A 17,409-nucleotide genomic window follows, 5' to 3' on the forward strand; every position below is an offset into this window, starting at 1 on the left:
ATCTTTAAGGACTCCCCTGGAAATCATACAGAAACGATAGAACTGCAAATGCAACTCTGGGGAGATAGTGACATTAAAGAATATGCAGAACAGGAAGGGCCATGAAGGGATACTAGGACAGAGCAATATTGGTGAATGCGTGCAAGGGAAAAATTCCGTGTTTTCAGATGTTCAGCTGAAAGAATCCAAATATCCAGCACTTGGGAATTTTTTTTACTAGATAAGTTACAATTCATGCAGCACATTGCAGTGCAGCCTTTTTTTTAAAAAAAAAATGATGCTACAGGGCAGATTTTACTCATTAAACTAAAATATTTGACATATATGAAAACAAAGCAGGTTACAAAACAGTAGGAATTCCTTTTCATTTCTTAAGATGTGTGAAGGATAGAGAAGATGGAGAAAAGACTGGAAAGAATTATACAAATGTGTTAACAGGGTTTATCTATGGGTGGTAGGTTTATGGGTGATTTAAATATGTATTCAATAAATGTGTTAATTTTTAAAAGGAGGAAATATTGGGTGGGTGAGTTGGTTGGTTGTTTGAAGAGTTTAAGGTGTGGGACTTGTCTGAGAATTGAATAAGGTGCCTCCAAAGGTTGACTTCTGATTTGTGGAACTGGAGGGGGGGAGAGTGTGAAGATGAAGTTGAGTGGCGGTGTGTTGGAGTGGCTGGAGGCACTCAGGTTAAAAGCTAGTCCCTTTCTAATTCTGCATTTGAGGCACGTGGCTGGGATTTCATGCCTCCTATTTCCCTCTTTTGTTTGTGTTGGGTTTGGGTTGTGTCTCTGTCTAAAGGCTAAGTGACCAAGAATTCTTCCCTGTCTGGAGTGTAAGGACTAGTTGTTCCTTTTCATTTCTTGCTCTTAAAATGGAGGAAAATATTTCCAGCTTTTCACAAAGGGCTTTGAAATCTAGTCATGGAGAGTACTCTGGCACCTCAAGCTGGTTGTTAAGTGTGCAACCTGTTTGCTAATAAACCAATGCAGGACCCCGGTGTCAAAATGCTTAAAATGGTCAAATCAGCTGGGACCCCATTTCTGCATTTGACATGCCTTTTCCATTTCCCAGCCTCATGCAGAACATAAACCTGAATCAGGAGGTGGCTCGATATGAACTCTTATAAATTAGAGCGGGTATCTAGGGATTGGGGAGCAGACACTTCTTCTTTTAACCTTTCAAGACCAAGAATCATTTGGCCAAAAATCCACAGCATATTGAACTTAGGGTGTGAAAGCTAGCTGTACGCTGTATTAAATCTGAATTTGAGACTATGAATTCTACCCACACTGACTCTGTAAAACAGCCTCCCTTTTTCATAAAGCAGGCCCATAAACCGCTGCCAGCGAAGCAGAAAGACTCCTTAGGACTGTGGCTCGCTTTCCGTCTGGGGTTGTCAACAAACCCCCTTTATGAGTGGAATAGACCTCTTGTATGTGTCGAGCTTCTGGCTTTTTACAGAGTGTGTTAGGAGCCAGGCTAGGCAAACGTTAGGCGCTGTTTGCTGAGTGCATTTATTGCCTTTGCATAATTTATGAGCTGGAGGAGTTGACCATCATTCGTCTCTGCCAGGGGCTGGCACTCGAGGCTCCAGAGAGCGGAGCTGTAAATTGGATGGTGTGCTCCCGCTGAGCTCACGGCAAAGTCCTCGGGTCAGTATGGGAATTTAATACCAGAAATGGAACTGTTTTCTCAGCGCACCATGTGGGCCCCAGTGCAGCAGAGACTGTTTTGGCAGACTCTGCAACTGGCCTTGTCGAGGAGCTGTCACTCACGCGGCATGTTGTGTGGGGAGCCTGAGCATTTTTAATCGGCTTGGCATCCGTGCTGCTTCCATAATGGATACCAGTAGGTCTCAGTTCTTCACCATATGCTTAACTCTGGAGACAAGGTGCTTCTGGGTATATCAGTAATTACTTGATGCAGAATTAAGTGGACCTTGAAATTAGAACTGGACTGTTGGAAAGCAGGAAGCTTAACACTTTGATAGAAATAACCATTCCCAGGGACAGACTGCTATTAGAACGGGGGTGTCGGGGCGTGGACAGTGGTGGTTCTTTCCCAACCTCCCCATTCCCTCTACCCCCTGCACACCAGTCCTTGGGGATGTGGGCAAATGCTATGCCACAGCCTTCAGCTGTCACTGATTACCTCATGAGGTAGGCTGTGAACATCTGGGAAAATGCCTGGCAAAATACTCTTCTCCCTTCCACACCCCTCCTGAATTATGCTTCGTCACTCTTGAGAATGTGCCGAGGACTTAGGAACCTCAAGGAAGGCTTCATTAAAGGCAGTGGAAAAATCACACAGTCAGGAGAACTGTTGTTCTTCATCTAGCCCTTCAAAGTCTTCATCTCACCCATTTTCTTTCTCAACTCGTTTGACTTATTATAATAGAGAAATCACTCATCAGGCAAAAGAAAGTAAGTTTAGACAGTCTGAAGTTGGAAGCTTGGTTGAAGACAATGCAGTTTACTTGGTTAAAGCACTGTCACTAAAACTCTGATGACCCTAAGGCATTGAGGAACCAGTGGGAAAAGTAGAAAATGTTATAATCTTGCAGTCTATGATGTTGCGATAAGAGTTCTTAAAGGCTTATAATACAGAGAGCTTAGACTTAAAAGAGGGATAGTCCCCAAATTGTGTCTTCCAATAGCGAGATTCCATTTTTGTTCCTTTCAATTGAAAGCACTCTCACAGTGGTTTAAACCATAAGGTAATTTATTGTTATCTGGACAACAAAGTCCAGAGGCAGGTTGCTCTGAGGTTGGTTCAGGTGGCTCAGTTGTGCCAGACTTTTTCTTCCCTCAGCCCCACCATCTTATTTTTGTACTTCAGCTTTTTGCCTCACTTTTGCAAGATGGCTGCCATGGATCTGGACATCACATGCTCATAAAATCATGTTCAAAGGCAAGAGGCAAGTGCTTTCTGCTTTTCTCCTTTTTTTTAGGAGAGAAAAATTTTCCGGAATCCTCAGCAGACATTTCTTCATGCCTTAGCCAAAAATGGGTCTTGTGAGCACCGTTTGCAGCAAGGAAAGTTGGGAAAGAGAGAATATCTGGCTTTTTCAATCTTGAAATGTCAGGAGAAGGTACAGACTAGGGAGAAGGGGCTTGTGAATGGCTCTGGGTATCTATCCAGTAGTGGCTGCTATATAAGCAAATTTATTTTCTTTTTCTGTTCGTAGCTACATCAACTCCCATGTCCAGGTGGCCACACTAAAAAACCTTGGCATCATCCTAGACTCATCTTTACTTGCTTCCCATATCCATGTGTTATCAAATCCTATTGGTTCTACCTTTGCAATTGCTCTGCCATCTGTTCCTGCCTTTCTCAAACCACGCACCATGCTGGTTTAGACAGTGTGATGGTTGCCAGACTGATCTCCCCATGACCTGTGTCCTTCCCCGCAGTGCACTGTCTCTTCTCCACCCCATAGGAAGTCATCTTAATGGAATGTTGCTCTGATCATGCCACACCCCTGCTCACTGTTTGTGTTCTAGCTTTATCGCTACTGCTAAGCTGAAAGCTACTTTAGGGCCAGTCCTATGTCTTGGTTGAATATCTGTCTAGCTTAGCAGTACTTATAAAGGGCTGTTGAGTGAATGAATGGATATATTTATCTGCTGCACATTTACTCTAACAAACCACATCTCCCTTTTTAAAATGAAATATTGGATAACAGAACACTCTTGGTTTTTTAAAAAATTTCTGTTCTTTTTTTCCCTTTACTTCTAATGAGAAACCCAAAGCTTTGAGTTAACTGTCATTCTCTAGTTATCCCAAACCCAGCTCAACAGTTGGAATTTGGGATCTGTTATATACTGTGTGAGTCTAGTGCCCTAAAACATTCTCTTGCCCATATCGTTGATTTATTACCCTGAGCTCTTGGCATGTTTTTTATAGGGAGTATTCCCTCTTTTCTCTGGGCCTCTAAACCCTGGAAGAAGGAGCTGTCACAAGTGGTAAGCCTTGCCCATTATGTTCTGTTTCCTTCAAAGTCCAGATGAGAGGATGCGATGCCCAAAGGTTTACCTCTTTTCCTCTAGGAAAGCACCAGGAGAGATATAGCCATTCACATTAGCTGCAGGTACAAAGTCTCCATTAAGAAATTGATTTTGCTCTGAATCCCATTGAATGATCTTGATTTGTCTTAATCCTGTGGTGAGGTTGCTTCCTCCAAGGGTGTCCCTTCTACTGTGCAGTGGGGGGTACTGACTGGTATGATCGAGCGCCTTTCTGGACTGACCCCAAGAAGAGCCACAGAGCACAGGCTTCCGATGAAATCAACAGAGCAGCTTCTCTGCACTTTGCTCTTGATTCCGTTTACCAGCGCTGGAGCTGAACAGACTCTTTCCAGCTCAGACAATGTTTCCTATTTACTTGTCTTGCTTTTTTTCCCCCATATCAAAAGCAGAAACCTACTCAATTTTGTCATTAACTCTTATTCTCTTGTCTTCCTTTCCAGTGTGACAGCGACAGTGACCAGGAAGAGAAGGTAAGACCCCCCACCCCATTGTGGGCACAGTCTATAAGACACTGTGAGCACCATAGTTCTCCCACACAGAGCCGCAGGGTGGTGGGTGCCAGCCTCATGTTGACAGCACCTTTCTCTTCTGCCAAAATGGGCTTTATTGACATGGTGACATTTCCTATGATAAAAAATAACATTTAATTTGTGAGGTCCACTTTTCTTAAACAAGCCCTCTAATATTACACATATGTGGTGCTCAGTCTTTATAGAAGATTTTAAAAGAGGAAATTATTTATTTTAATAGTCATCTGATTTTTCTTTTTTAATCCTTAATTGAACCATTAAACTTGCTAGTATGTATTTATAAAGTCATTTCTTCATTTTTTTTACTGACCCGTGTGTTTCTTCCTGCTTTACTCTACATATTGGCCTTCTCGATAAAAATGTGAATGGCATGTTTCTAGGAATGTCATCATGGGGTGAGGGGTGGGCAGGGGATGTCAGATGGGAACTGCTCACTTCCCGTCCAGGTGGATGGCCAGGTGGGAGGGAGGGCAGTTCTTCCAGCAGGTACGTACTCTGTTTTGAGGCTGATGGCCGGCAGCCTCTGTGTATCCAGTTCTGCATGGATCAAGAAAAGGAGCTCGGTTGTTGAGCTTCCAGAAGATTGGATCACAACCTGGTAAAGTGAACTTTCTGCTGCCTCAAACAAAGGAATTGTTTGTCTGTTTCGTCTTTCTCTAGCTGTCCCAATCCCCCAACCAAATTTCTCTCCAATTTTATTCCTATTTTATGTATTTTGAAAAGAGTTACCTGAATATCATGGTTTCAGTATTGCATGGCACCAAAAAGAAGGGACTAGACCTCTCCCCCAATTTTTGGATCTGTCCTGTGTAGCTGGCTTTCTTGAGCCGTATTCTCTGACTTTCACCTCTTGTGTGCTTTTGGATTTTACTCAGAATTCTGCGGTTAGTATTTAGTGGGATCTTTCTGTCAAGCCCAGAATTTTCCCTCCTTCTCTGCTGCCAGCCTCCAAGAGAGATCTAAAAGCTCTTGTTCTGTACTGTCGTTAATTTGAATTCAGCATATGTAGCCTGTTATAAAATGCGAGACATCATCATTTGAGCAGGTCAAGCATATTCGGATGAAGACAAATGGTGCTTATTTGATTTCCTTAAAATCAGGAAATGAAAAAAGTGCTCTCTGGAGAAATCATGTTCTTCCTGACTTGGATGATAGACCAATGCATGTCCCCCAGATAAGAACAGGCTCTCGCCTTGAGGTTTTTATCTCTGAAGGACGGCCAGGACTGTCAGCTTGCTGACATGTGCATTATCCATGTCATTTTAAACAAAGTGACCTATGGAAGGGTGCGCTGTGCTGTGACATGGTAATGGGCTGTTGGATGACAGCGAAAGTACACACTGGAAAGAGGGCCGTGGATTATTCTTTTGTTTAACTGACAAGTAAGAGCTTCCTTCCTCCAGCCCCTAGGAGTCTTAGCTCCTTGCAAGTAGGTCCCCTGGTCTCAGGCAGCCAGTGTGTAGTGGATGCCAGAGGTGCGTGGACAGCAGTAGTGGTTCATTGTTCAAGGCATTCCTGCTGGCCCCTGGAGCCTCCCAGGCCACATTCCTGCATGGCAGTCATCATCTTGTTCTGTTGGTCATCACTGGTGCCCAGGCAGGGACTGGTACATTCTGGCCATTCCAGGAGATCTACAAGGGATGGTTGATTTCACTTTTCAAGTTGGTGGCACCTCTCCAAGGAGATGAGCCTTCTTTGGGGTTTCACAACTGAGCAGACATCCTTTCTTTAAAAAGCAGTGTGAATCCAAAAGTGTCACCATTTTCCAGCAGTGGTAGAAGGTGGTACGGATGCCTAGTTTTGCATTCCATGTAGGTGTCTTGATCAGCAATCTCAACCTTGACTGCACATTGAATCACCTGGACAACTGTAAAAATCCTGATACCTGGGCCTCATCCCAGGCCAGTTACCTCAGAATCTCTGGAGGTATCTCGTACCACTTGTCTAGATGATCACCTAACTCTGGTAATGGTAATTTCTAGAATTACCAGAGCTGCTGTGGTTTTCAGAGAGATCTGGGGCTCAAGGTGTTTCCTGCATACTGAGAGCCCCCAACTAGTCCTTTCCCAAGACCGGAATTCCGGAGTCGTTGCTGTGCATGTTCCATCTCTGAGTGCAGGAAGCAGTAAAGCGTCAGACCAGAGTCATGGATGGTGGGAAGGTAGCCAGCGCCCACCACTCAGAGTTTGGGATGATTTCAGGGCAATAAAGGAGAATAAAGAAATGTTTATAGTCAGGTCCATGAGAAGGGTGATGACAGGGGAAGGGAGGGCCTCTGACGTGCGCACACTTCGCATTCTGGTGGCCCTTTAAGTCCTCTTCTTAACTGGAAGCTGCTCCACGCTGCACTCACGTCATCTGTCCCTGCCCTTGCCACCCGGCGTTCCTTCAGAGGGCCCCTGGCAGGAGCAACAAGCTCTGTAATTGCAGCCCTGCCTGCTTGGCCCTGTTATAGTTAAGACTGTCAGGCTTCCCCTTTTAGACTGAGATTGTCTGGTGTTTATCACCGACTTTAACACCATCTTCCCAGACTTCTGCTCAGCGCTGGAGCCTGGGCCCCTGTCAGCCTCCTCTGTGCCAGAGCCTCTTGCCTGGGCCCCCCTCGGAGCCCCAAAGCTAACTGGGGCGGCTTTCATGTGCTGCTTGGAGGATTCGCATTCAAATCTGAATTGCTAATGTGGAAAAGATGCCACTCAGTGTCCTGGGATCCCTTCAGCAACTCCACCAGGGATGCTGTTGGAGGCAAAAGTGAGACTTGTAGGGGACCCACTGGGATTTCTCTCCGGAAGACCTGTCATTCTTTTACTCCATAGGGATCTGCAGAACTGGCGGTCTAAAATTAGGGTAGTGTATTTCACACAGCTGACTGAATTAAGATAAACTCTGCTTTGCTCTGATACGAAGCTGTAATTTATAAAATGATACCCTTACTAATTAATGTGGAAGTGACTGGGAAAGGAGCTAAAAAAGCAGGGCTTTCCATAAATGCAGGAGACATACTTGTGCATGGAAAAGGCTTTGATGAGCCACTGAGCAAAGCATCTCTCTTAGCCTCTCCTCCCAGCCATGTGAATACATTTCAAATTAATGTCAGAAAACCTGGAGAACTTTTGTGAAGAATAGCAGTTGGGTGGGGGATTAGAGAAGGCTGTGAAGACTTTGCATCTTAGATGTGGGATTGTTCTTCATTGTAGTTAGTGCAAAGAAAAGAGGCAGCACTTGGCACCTCAACCACCCAAATCAACCAATTATTCCAATCCCCCACTTTAAATGAATTGGTATCATGAGAACAAAGAGGCAGCACACATATTTCCACATATTTGGCCTATATTTTTTCTTGTTTCCTCTCTCTCTACCACTGGCAGCAGCCCATTATGCTAAGAAACACCCCCTCTTTGGTTATGAGATTGATGTGGAGATTAAAAATAATTCTCTCCCCATCTACCCACTCCCTGTTTATTGTGTGGGCCACGTGACAGAGCTGGCTGGAAGGCGTAGTGCCCAGTGGTCAAGCACTTGGGCCTCCGAGTCTGATGGCCTAGGCTTGTTTCTGACTGTCCCTTACTACTTTGTAGCTGTGGACAAGCCTCAGTTCTCTCATCTGCCAAAGGTGGGTGACAACAGCTCCACCTATAGTTGTTTTTTTTGTTTTGTTTTGTTTTTTGTGAGGAAGACCAGCCTGAGCTAACATCAGATGCCAATCCTCCTCTTTTTGCTGAGGAAGACTGGCCCTAGGCTAACATCCATGCCCATCTTCCTCTACTTTATATGGGACACCGCCACAGCATGGCTTGACAAGTGGTGCATCGGTGCGTGCCCGGGATCCGAACCTGCAAACCCCGGGCCACCAAAGCAGAGCGTGCACACTTAACCACTATGCCACCGGGCTAGCCCCACCACCTATAGTTTTGTAACAATTAAATGAGGGTGTTTGGCTCAGAGCCTGGCCATAGTAAGTGCTCCATGAATGTTAGCTTTCGTTAGTTTTATTTGGGGTGAAGTGAAAGAGAATTGCTTGGGGAAGGAGGAAGGCTATCCTCCTCTTTGGAAAGCTCGGGATCTGCCGGAAAACCTGCCAGAGGACGTGAGCTGTGATTTTTTCCACTAGAACCCGAGGCTCAGCCTTCATCCCCTAGGGCACTTCTTCCTGACACAAGCTGAATGGAAATTTGTGAAATTTGGAAGGGTCCCCAAACAGTGATTTTTTAAACTCCTTATCCCAAACATCGGGCTTTCCTCTGGGCACAACCTGGAGCCAAGAGCAAGCGTGCTGGAAGGATCAGATGGCGATTAAGTGGATTGTACAGCCTTTGTCCCACGTGCCAAACACTGCAGTTCCCAGATACCCATGATGGGAGAGAGGGTCTGACTCAGTACATGGGTGGGGCCACAGTCTCTGTATTTTTTTAAAAAGCTTCCTAGGTGATTTTGATACACAGTTGGTTTTGAGAACCACGGCCATATAACAAATGCCAAAGAGATACATTTATTTGCTGCTTGTTTAATGCTCTTAAAATTTTGACAGCTCAGGAGAAAGACTTGAAATCTATAGAGGTGTTGTGTGTGAACATGCACTCATGTGCTTACGTTTATAGGTGAATGGTGTATCGACACATGCAGTATATGTATGTACACAATCTTCTTATAGATATGAACCCTTGTCCTTTTCCTAGAGAAGCGTCTAACATGACTCCTGACTGCAGTTTCCTCCCTCTGGGCTTTTAATTTGAGTGACTACCTGGAGAAGGTTGCTTGGTTCCTGTGACTTGCTCACCAATATCTGGGACAGCCTGCTGGGACACTGGTTAATTATAAATGCTGTACCACTGATTTTCCACATCAGCTCCCTCTCACCACAAATGCACACTTGTTTTGGTGCATTCTAATTTTTTAATTCATGTGAAGTTTGTTGTTTTTGATCATTTTCTATTCACTTGTGTGGGAAAGGAACAGCTTCTAAGAAAAGCAACAAGAAAACCAACAGAGGCTTATGTTCCTAACTCAACACAAACCACCTGCCATACTTGGCTCCTGAAGGTCCCAGAAACTGCTGAGATATCAAACTGAAGACTGGGCATGTGGCTTGTGCTTATAATGGAAGAGTCTCATCCCTTGATTGGCCACATTTCACACTTGGTAAAGATTGTGCACCCTCAGCAACATTCCAGAAGCTCAGAAGGCCCTCATGGTTGCTTGTAGAACCCCCATTCTTGGTTTTGAAATAGGACATATTCTGTTCAGGAGACAACTTAGACATGCTGTCCTATTTTGCATCTAGAGACGGGAATTTTCTCCTCTCTTCCAATTTCTTAGCAGCAAAGCAAACAACCATAGCCCCAGAGGAGAGCAGGGACCCATGTTCTTGTCTTTATATCCCTAGCACTTTGCGTAGTGCCTGGCACAAATTAGCTGGTCAGAATTGTTCATTGTTTTGCTAAATTTTTATTTCCTTTCCTGGATACTCATCTCCAAATGGAGGGGATAAGTGAAACAAGTTCAGAAAACTGGTACTCAAACCTGTGTTTACCTCCTATGAATCCCAGTGTTTATTTTCTGGACGCCAACAAATAAGTGGTCTCTTCTTCAGGCTTCTGTACATTTTTTGCAGTTTCATTTTCTCATACGATACTTCTAAGCCATTTATAAATTTCCAAGCTTATTTGGGAAATTTCTACAGTTCCTGGCTGAGTTTCAAGAGCTTTCCATTTCGGATGCCTGATTTCCATAATGCCTATCCACTCAACCTCTTCTTACCCCTCCAAGATTATATCTGGGTCAAAATGACATTTTATTGTTCTTCCAACATCACCGTATTTCCAGTTGGCTTAATTCCATCATGTCCTTCCAAAATTTGTATTGATACCGTCTTGGGATTAAATTTCTACTGCAAATTATTTTAAATCCTGACTCTCATTAATTTTTTTCTATTTCATATCATAGCATTTCCATGCCAAACCAAACATTGCTTCACTCACATTGAATGTGTGTGTAGAATATCTGTCCATTACTACCATGTCATGTACTTGAACAAGATAGAGGTTATAAATGTATAGATTTTTGATCAAATATAAATCAATAAAATAAATACTCAAGAATTATTGGAAATTTGTCAGACATCTTCAGCTAAACTGTTGTTTCTTAGAATGAATAGTGAGATGAACAGGTTCTAGATGTTCCACTATTCATCCTGGGCAGGTAATGGAGAAGGATACTGGAGAAGACCTGGTTTCTAATTTCTCACTAACCAGCTGTGTGACCTTGGGCAAGTTACCTAATGTTGCTGTACCTTAGTTTTGTCATCTATAAAATGAGACTGGATTCAGTGATTTAGTACTGAATATCCTGATTTTCTATGTAGCTGTTTACCTAGGCCCCAACAACATGGCAGACCTAGAGGGAAATTAATATGTGCTTGTATTTTCTCTGCCAAGGTAGAGGGAAGATTATATAAAAATTGTCTCCATTCTTTCATCTCTCTAGAATTCCTAAGAGGGAATAATCATAGTGAAAAAGTCCAGGCACATCTGTGTTGACTCTTTCAAGTAAGTAAAGGAAACTTACATATGAGCCTAATGTCTAAACCAGGGTCATTACCTATTTGTTGATTCTTTCATTCAGTCATTTATATTTATTCGCAGTTTTTTTTCCCAAGTATCGACCAATGAACCAACATATGCATTGTAGTTGCTTGACTCCATTCATTGGGTCTGTCACCATGCACCTGTCAATAGGCAGCAGAGCAATTAGTTTAATCTTGCTCCTCAATTACCTTAACTATTTAGGAGAGCATGGGAACTAGTGAAGAGCTAGCTTACATAGTGTGTTTCAAGAACTCATTTGATTGGTAATGAATATTGTTTGACATGTAAAAGGAATTCTTCTGTAAGCATCCGGGATTGGATATATGATTCTACGTTCCCAGAGAAAAGGTCAGCCGCTTTCTCTTAGAATGAACCATTGGCTTAGATTTTATGGTTTACCTGAAGGGAGGATTGCAAAGCTAAGGAGGAGTTAGGTGGAGGTGACAGCTTTCAGCCTCATGAAATTGACTATGAACGCTGAGCCACCTGAGTATCAGGAAGGTCATAAGCAGAGGCATTTGTACTAGTGATGCCTTTAACATGTTTATGCTAGTGGCTTGTCATTGAGTGTAACCTGGGCTGCTCTTTGGTTGTTGGAAAAGTCTATCTTATTCTATATTTGGATTGGAGAGAGTTCTGTCCTCAGTAAAGATGAACGAATTTCTTTTTGGTCATGCACATGTATATTTGTGTGTGTATGTGGTTGACTTAGTTTATCCCCCCTTGGCAAATTTTAGATAGTGATACAATTACAGATAATTGCTTCTCATAACTTTCCCATATGGGAGTGGTAAAGATAATAAAATCTCTGTATTAGGAGGTATTAGTAATTAGCCAAATTTTATACTTTCAGAAGTCCCAAAATTCAATGGATGGATATTATTTTCTCTTCTTTCCTTTTTTATCAAAGTTATACCTGGGTAAGTCAAATTGAACCCCTTCTAGAGCTTTTCCCTGTTTATTCTCATAAGGATCATGTTGAGAAGTACTGGCTGTAAACCTGCATGACATCTCCAGTTGCTAGAAGAATAACCAGAAGCAGCTTTCTCCATTGCAGTTCCAAGCCCAGGCTTGGTTCATGGTCTACCAAGTATATGAGACAGTGGAATGGAGCATTTGAAGTAAGGTACTGACCAGGAACCCCTGAGATGAGTGGTTGTGGTAACCAAGGGGCTCAATTTGAGCTTCATCTTTCCTTGTTGGGACTCTTAATGATTTTTCGACTCCCTAATTTGTTGGTTGAAAAATGTTGATGCTACTCATTTCTTGGGGGCAGTGAACAAATGAGATTAGAGTTAATAGTGATAACTAAATAATAAGATGAAGCACCATTTCACATTGTAGAGAACTTTGTATTATTCAAAACACTTTTACAAATGTCATTTTATATAACTTATTTAAATACTTATTGTGGGGATCTACATGTATCCTCATATACCACATTGTTGACTATATGCAATGTGCCAAGCTCAATGATAGGTCCTTTCAAGGACTTTATCTTCTCAAGCAAATGTCATCATTTTACAAATAAAGAAAATGAAACTTAAGAGCTGGTTAGTGATGGAGCTGACATATAAACTATGTCTTCAGATTCCAAGATCTAGGCTCTTTTTCCCGTATGCTGCTTCCCTATACATCAGGGTGAGTTGGGATATGCCCAGAAGTGGCATTTGAGAACACTTGCTGTCTTCCTCTTTGTACCTCACTCTCCTCATGCTGTGGGAGAACTGGGTTGTATCTATCTATCCACCCACAACCCCACTAAGTTTTTTTTTTTTTTGTGAGGAAGATCAGTCCTGAGCTAACTTCCATGCCAATCCTCCTCTTTTTTTGCTGAGGAAGACCAGCCCTGAGCTAACATCTATTGCCAATCCTCCTCCTTTTTTTATTTTTTTTTTCCCTTTTTCTCCCCAAAGCCCCAGTAGATAGTTGTATGTCATTGTTGCATATCCTGCTAGTTGCTGTACGTGGGATGTGGCCTCAGCATGGCCGGACAAGCGGTGCGTCGGTGTGTGCCAGGGATCCGAACCCAGGCCGCCCGTAGAGGAGCGCGTGCACCCAGCCACTAAGCCACGGGGCCGGCCCCCCACTAACTTCTAAAAATTCAAACATGGCAGTGCCTCAATAAACATTGAATAAATACAGTTTGGGTCCACTGACAACTTAGATGTACAAGCTCTTTTGAAACGTGACATTTTTTTTAACCTGAGAAGCAGTTGTCAAAGGTGAGAAGGCCAGAGCTACAAGGTATGTGTTTTAACCCTTACAGATGAGTGGCAAAGTCAGCCCGTGGGCCACCATGAGTAATTAAGGATGGAGGTTATAGCAACCAGTAGATTAAGCATGAAGCATATTTGGAGAAGGAACTCAGTCTTCTTTTAGTGTATACCTCTGTGTAAACATTTAATATCTTATTAAATCATAGGCTCCCAGCAAGTACCCCACATCTGGCATGTGCCTGGCACTCAGTAGGTGCCCTGTAAATATTAATGTTATACCAGGAAGTGCCTTGTTGATTATCTAAGTCCCAGAAAAGAAAAGGGCCTTTTCACAGTCACCCAGGCAGCATGGAGAAGAACTGGGCCTGGAACAGAGGCTCATTGCTGAGCTTCTGGTCCAGGGCTTCTTGCATCTCATGTAAGTCTCTCCAGACTGTTTTCTTCTTGTGACCAGCACACGGGAGAAGAGATTAGGGTGCTACCTGTGCCCCCAAAGTGCTTTCACTCTGTGTTGCCATCTGCCTCCTCAAGAACCCTCTTGTCTGTCCCCAGACACTGACTCCCACCCTTGCAGAGGCTCTCTGGGTCCACCAAGGCCACAGGGCCTTTCCTTGTCTGATGGCAAATGCTGCTTGTGGTGTTCCTGCAGCCCAAATGGTAGTAAATATCCAAAGCAGTCATGTCCATGTGAAAGTTTATGTATTTGCCACTGAGGGGAGAATATAGTGTTTATCAGCTGGAGTGCGTGCCGGCTGAGCTGATTACGGCACAGTACTCTGTCAGCCAATGATTTGTCCTGTCCTTTATCATCTGTGTCACTCAGCAGTGTGCTGGCAAAGGGAACAGATCACCCCCTTCCCTTTTTTTGTACCCATTTCGTGTAGAAAATTTGTATTTACTTTGGGAGTGTAATTTGTTCCTCATGGATAATGTGACCCTGAGCGGAGCTGGATCATGGGTTAGTTGAAGTGATATTTTCCGCTAATGGTAGTCGTACATCATTGCTGTCAGCTTGGGTTAGGAGGCAAGCACATTACAGCTCCATTTTACCTCTGCAGGCATCTGGGATTATTTGCCATAACTGAGTATGACATGACCGCTCTACAGAGTGCATTAAAATTTTACTGGCTTCTCAGGCAAGTTCCCCGGCTCCAGTGTGTGCTTCAGGCAGGCGATCTGAGGGGAGCCCAAGAGCCCTGACTTCTTGCACAGGGGTGCTGTAGGGGGGTGGCCTAAGCAGGGGCTATTCTCCTCTTGTCCTGAGAAGGAAGCCAGGGAAAGAATTTATGGGAGCCAGCCTGCAAATGTGCATGTCTCTGGACATCCAGATGGGCAGGTAACAGGCTGCCTTGTGCATATATCCGGGGCTGACCACAGTACCCACTGCAGGCTGCTCTCTCTCTCTCTCCTTGATGTTTAACCTGTGGAAGTAGATCAGGTAGTAGCCTCTTCTCCGAGGAGAGCCCAGCACAAGTGCCAGTCCCTGCCAAGCATTGTGCTGATTTTTATTGTTCTTATCTGCCTGAGGTCAGACGAAAGGAAGGAAGCATGGGTCCTCAGTATGGCAGAATTCATGTCTATCCATGTAGCCTGATACTCTCCTAAACCCAGTTAGAAATGTTTGCCAGGAGATTTTACAGATTATCACATACAGTCTTCACACCAACCCAGTGTAGTATAGACATGATTACCCCATTTTACTTATAAGGAAACAGAAGTTTAAAGAGATAACCTGCCATGTCCTAATGGTGGCAGAGATGGGATTCTTACCTTTTATCCAGATCTTGCTGACTTCAAATTCTGTAAGATTTCTAGCGTTCCATGCTACACAGAGATAATAATAACTATTATCTAAATAGTGCTTATATATACTTTACATATATTGACTTATTTAATCCACACTACAACCCTAATAGGTAGGGGCTAATATTATCTCCAGTTGACAGAGGAGGAAACTGAGTCATAGAGGGCTTATGTAACATGCCTCAAGTCTTGCACAGGCCACTGGCAGAACCGGGTTTCACACCCAGGTTGTCTAGCTTCTGAGGCAGCGTTCTTAGCCACAAGGCTGGGCTCTCCCTCAAGCTACATTCCGATAAGCCTGAGGACTGATAGGAAAAGGCAGAGAGAATCATAATATGTTGGAATAAAAGGAAATACTCAAAGAGTATTTTATCACTTTCAGTTGTAATTCTAACATCCAACAAAATATTGCTCAAAAATATGCTCTGTGATGAGCTTTAATTAAGTAATAAGTCCCATTTGCAGTTAGCACATTACTTGCATGCAAATGGTATTTGTAAGGTGCTTGAAAGGCATTAATTTTGTTAGGTTAAGGGTAAGCAGTCACTCCGGCAAAATGCCTCATTCTTTTATATTGCTTAGCGTTCTTTATACTTATTGGAAAGTCTGTAATAAACTTATGTTGAATCATGTACCTTAAAAGGGCAGTTTAAGGTTGTCTCTAAATGATGAGTGGGCTACAGATTAGGGCCCACTTTGTCCACCAGAGTAAAATCATCTTGGATCCAAGTGGTGGTGGATCCACAAATTCCATTTTGGTAGATCCTGAGTGCTGGACACTTGAATGTCCAGCACCACACCTACAGCGTGGACATTACCTTTTGTTCTCTCACAGAAAGACCTCTCTCCACTTCTCTGGCCCCATCATCTCTCTCTCTTCCAAGCTTAAGATGTTACCCCTCCTGGAGAGAATGGACAAGCTGCTGTTCCCCTTAGCAGTATATGTGGTAGGGTCATAAATTCATGAACTTATTCAATAAACCACACATAAAATGAGTTATGTCTTGTACCCTTGGGGCACTTTTTAAAATGCTACAACAGAAGAGCCATAGATAGGCATGGCTTTTCTCATTGAGAATTTTGAAATTAAGTTAGCACGCTAAGAATTGTGCTCCCTGGCCACATACCCTCCTTGGGGTCCCAAGCACACGCATTGATCTTCCACGCTAGATTGTAGTAGGTCCAGGGGACTCACCTGATTTTCTCCTCTGGCCCTAGATCCAATCACTCAAATAGTAAAGGAGAAGAAGAAAAATATTGATCCAGTCATTGAAAAGTAATTATTCCTCTCAGATGGTCTATTTAGAATGTAGCAATAATTTTAAATAATGTATTCCCTGGAGACAACATGACAACATATGTGGACTATTTACTTTGTTTAAGTAGGGTCACGCTTGTACCCTCACTCCTTCCTGAACCTCTAATGATGTGTAGGTAGGCCCACTTTAAGAAGAATAGACACTGAAAAAAATTCAATTTACCCAACAAATCAATTACAAAGCACTTATTCATTGTATAAAGGGATTCATCAACCTTCTGTAGCTAGATGAAATATATGACCTCCACATTCTTAAATACTTACAACAGAACTCGTACAAGAGCCTTCGTGAAGTCATTGAGTCATTTTAAAGCTCTTAAGATTTAACAGCTTTGGCTGTGTTTATGTTAGCAGGATTTTGTTTTGTTTTTAAGATTCTTTTTTGTTTCATGTAACAGAAATTAAATTCAGACTAACAAATAAGGAAATGTATAGGCTTTTGGAATACAGGTAAGTGTTGAAATAACCAAACCATCAGAAGGGCAGAGATATGGGACTTAGAAGCATGGAACAGGGAATTAAGTGCCCTCCCTGTCTTATCTCTACTTCTTTTTGCCTGTCCACTTTATTGTTGATTGTTTGTGAGACTTGGTTTCTCCTTTTGGTGGAAATCATGACCCGTCCTCCTGAGCATTACACCTTTCAACTTCAGCCAGTGGCAGACAGACTGTCTCCTTTTCCACTGCAGTTACTAAATTCAAGGAGAGGATTCTGATTGGCTTAAGCTGGGTTAGGTTCCAGGGGGCAGGTTGTCCAGAAAGGACTGTAGATTGGCCTAGCTAAAGTCAAGTGCTCGTACCTGAATCATTCGGCTATGGGTAAAAAGACAGGGCGATGTTGTTCAAAAGAGCTACTCTGGAGGTAACTCTGTGTGGTGCCGGAGTGGGTAGAGGGCCCAGAAAGTGAGAGTTTGGCAGACAACAATGTGTC

At 43.2% G+C, this 17,409-nt stretch overlaps 1 protein-coding gene across 6 annotated transcripts in view; it reads left to right on the plus strand.

The window, feature by feature from the left end:
• Positions 1-17,409, plus strand: part of AUTS2 (activator of transcription and developmental regulator AUTS2) — a 1,110,481-nt gene that overhangs the window by 787,072 nt on the left and 306,000 nt on the right. For all 6 annotated transcript variants that reach the window (XM_058569470.1, XM_058569469.1, XM_058569471.1 and 3 more), the window contains exon 5: positions 4,469-4,498. In XM_058569470.1, the coding sequence (XP_058425453.1) occupies positions 4,469-4,498 (30 nt within the window). The remainder of the gene's footprint in view (positions 1-4,468; positions 4,499-17,409) is intronic.

Source organism: Diceros bicornis, chromosome 26 (assembly GCF_020826845.1).
Source record: "Diceros bicornis minor isolate mBicDic1 chromosome 26, mDicBic1.mat.cur, whole genome shotgun sequence".
NCBI classification, from domain to species: Eukaryota; Metazoa; Chordata; class Mammalia; order Perissodactyla; family Rhinocerotidae; genus Diceros; species Diceros bicornis.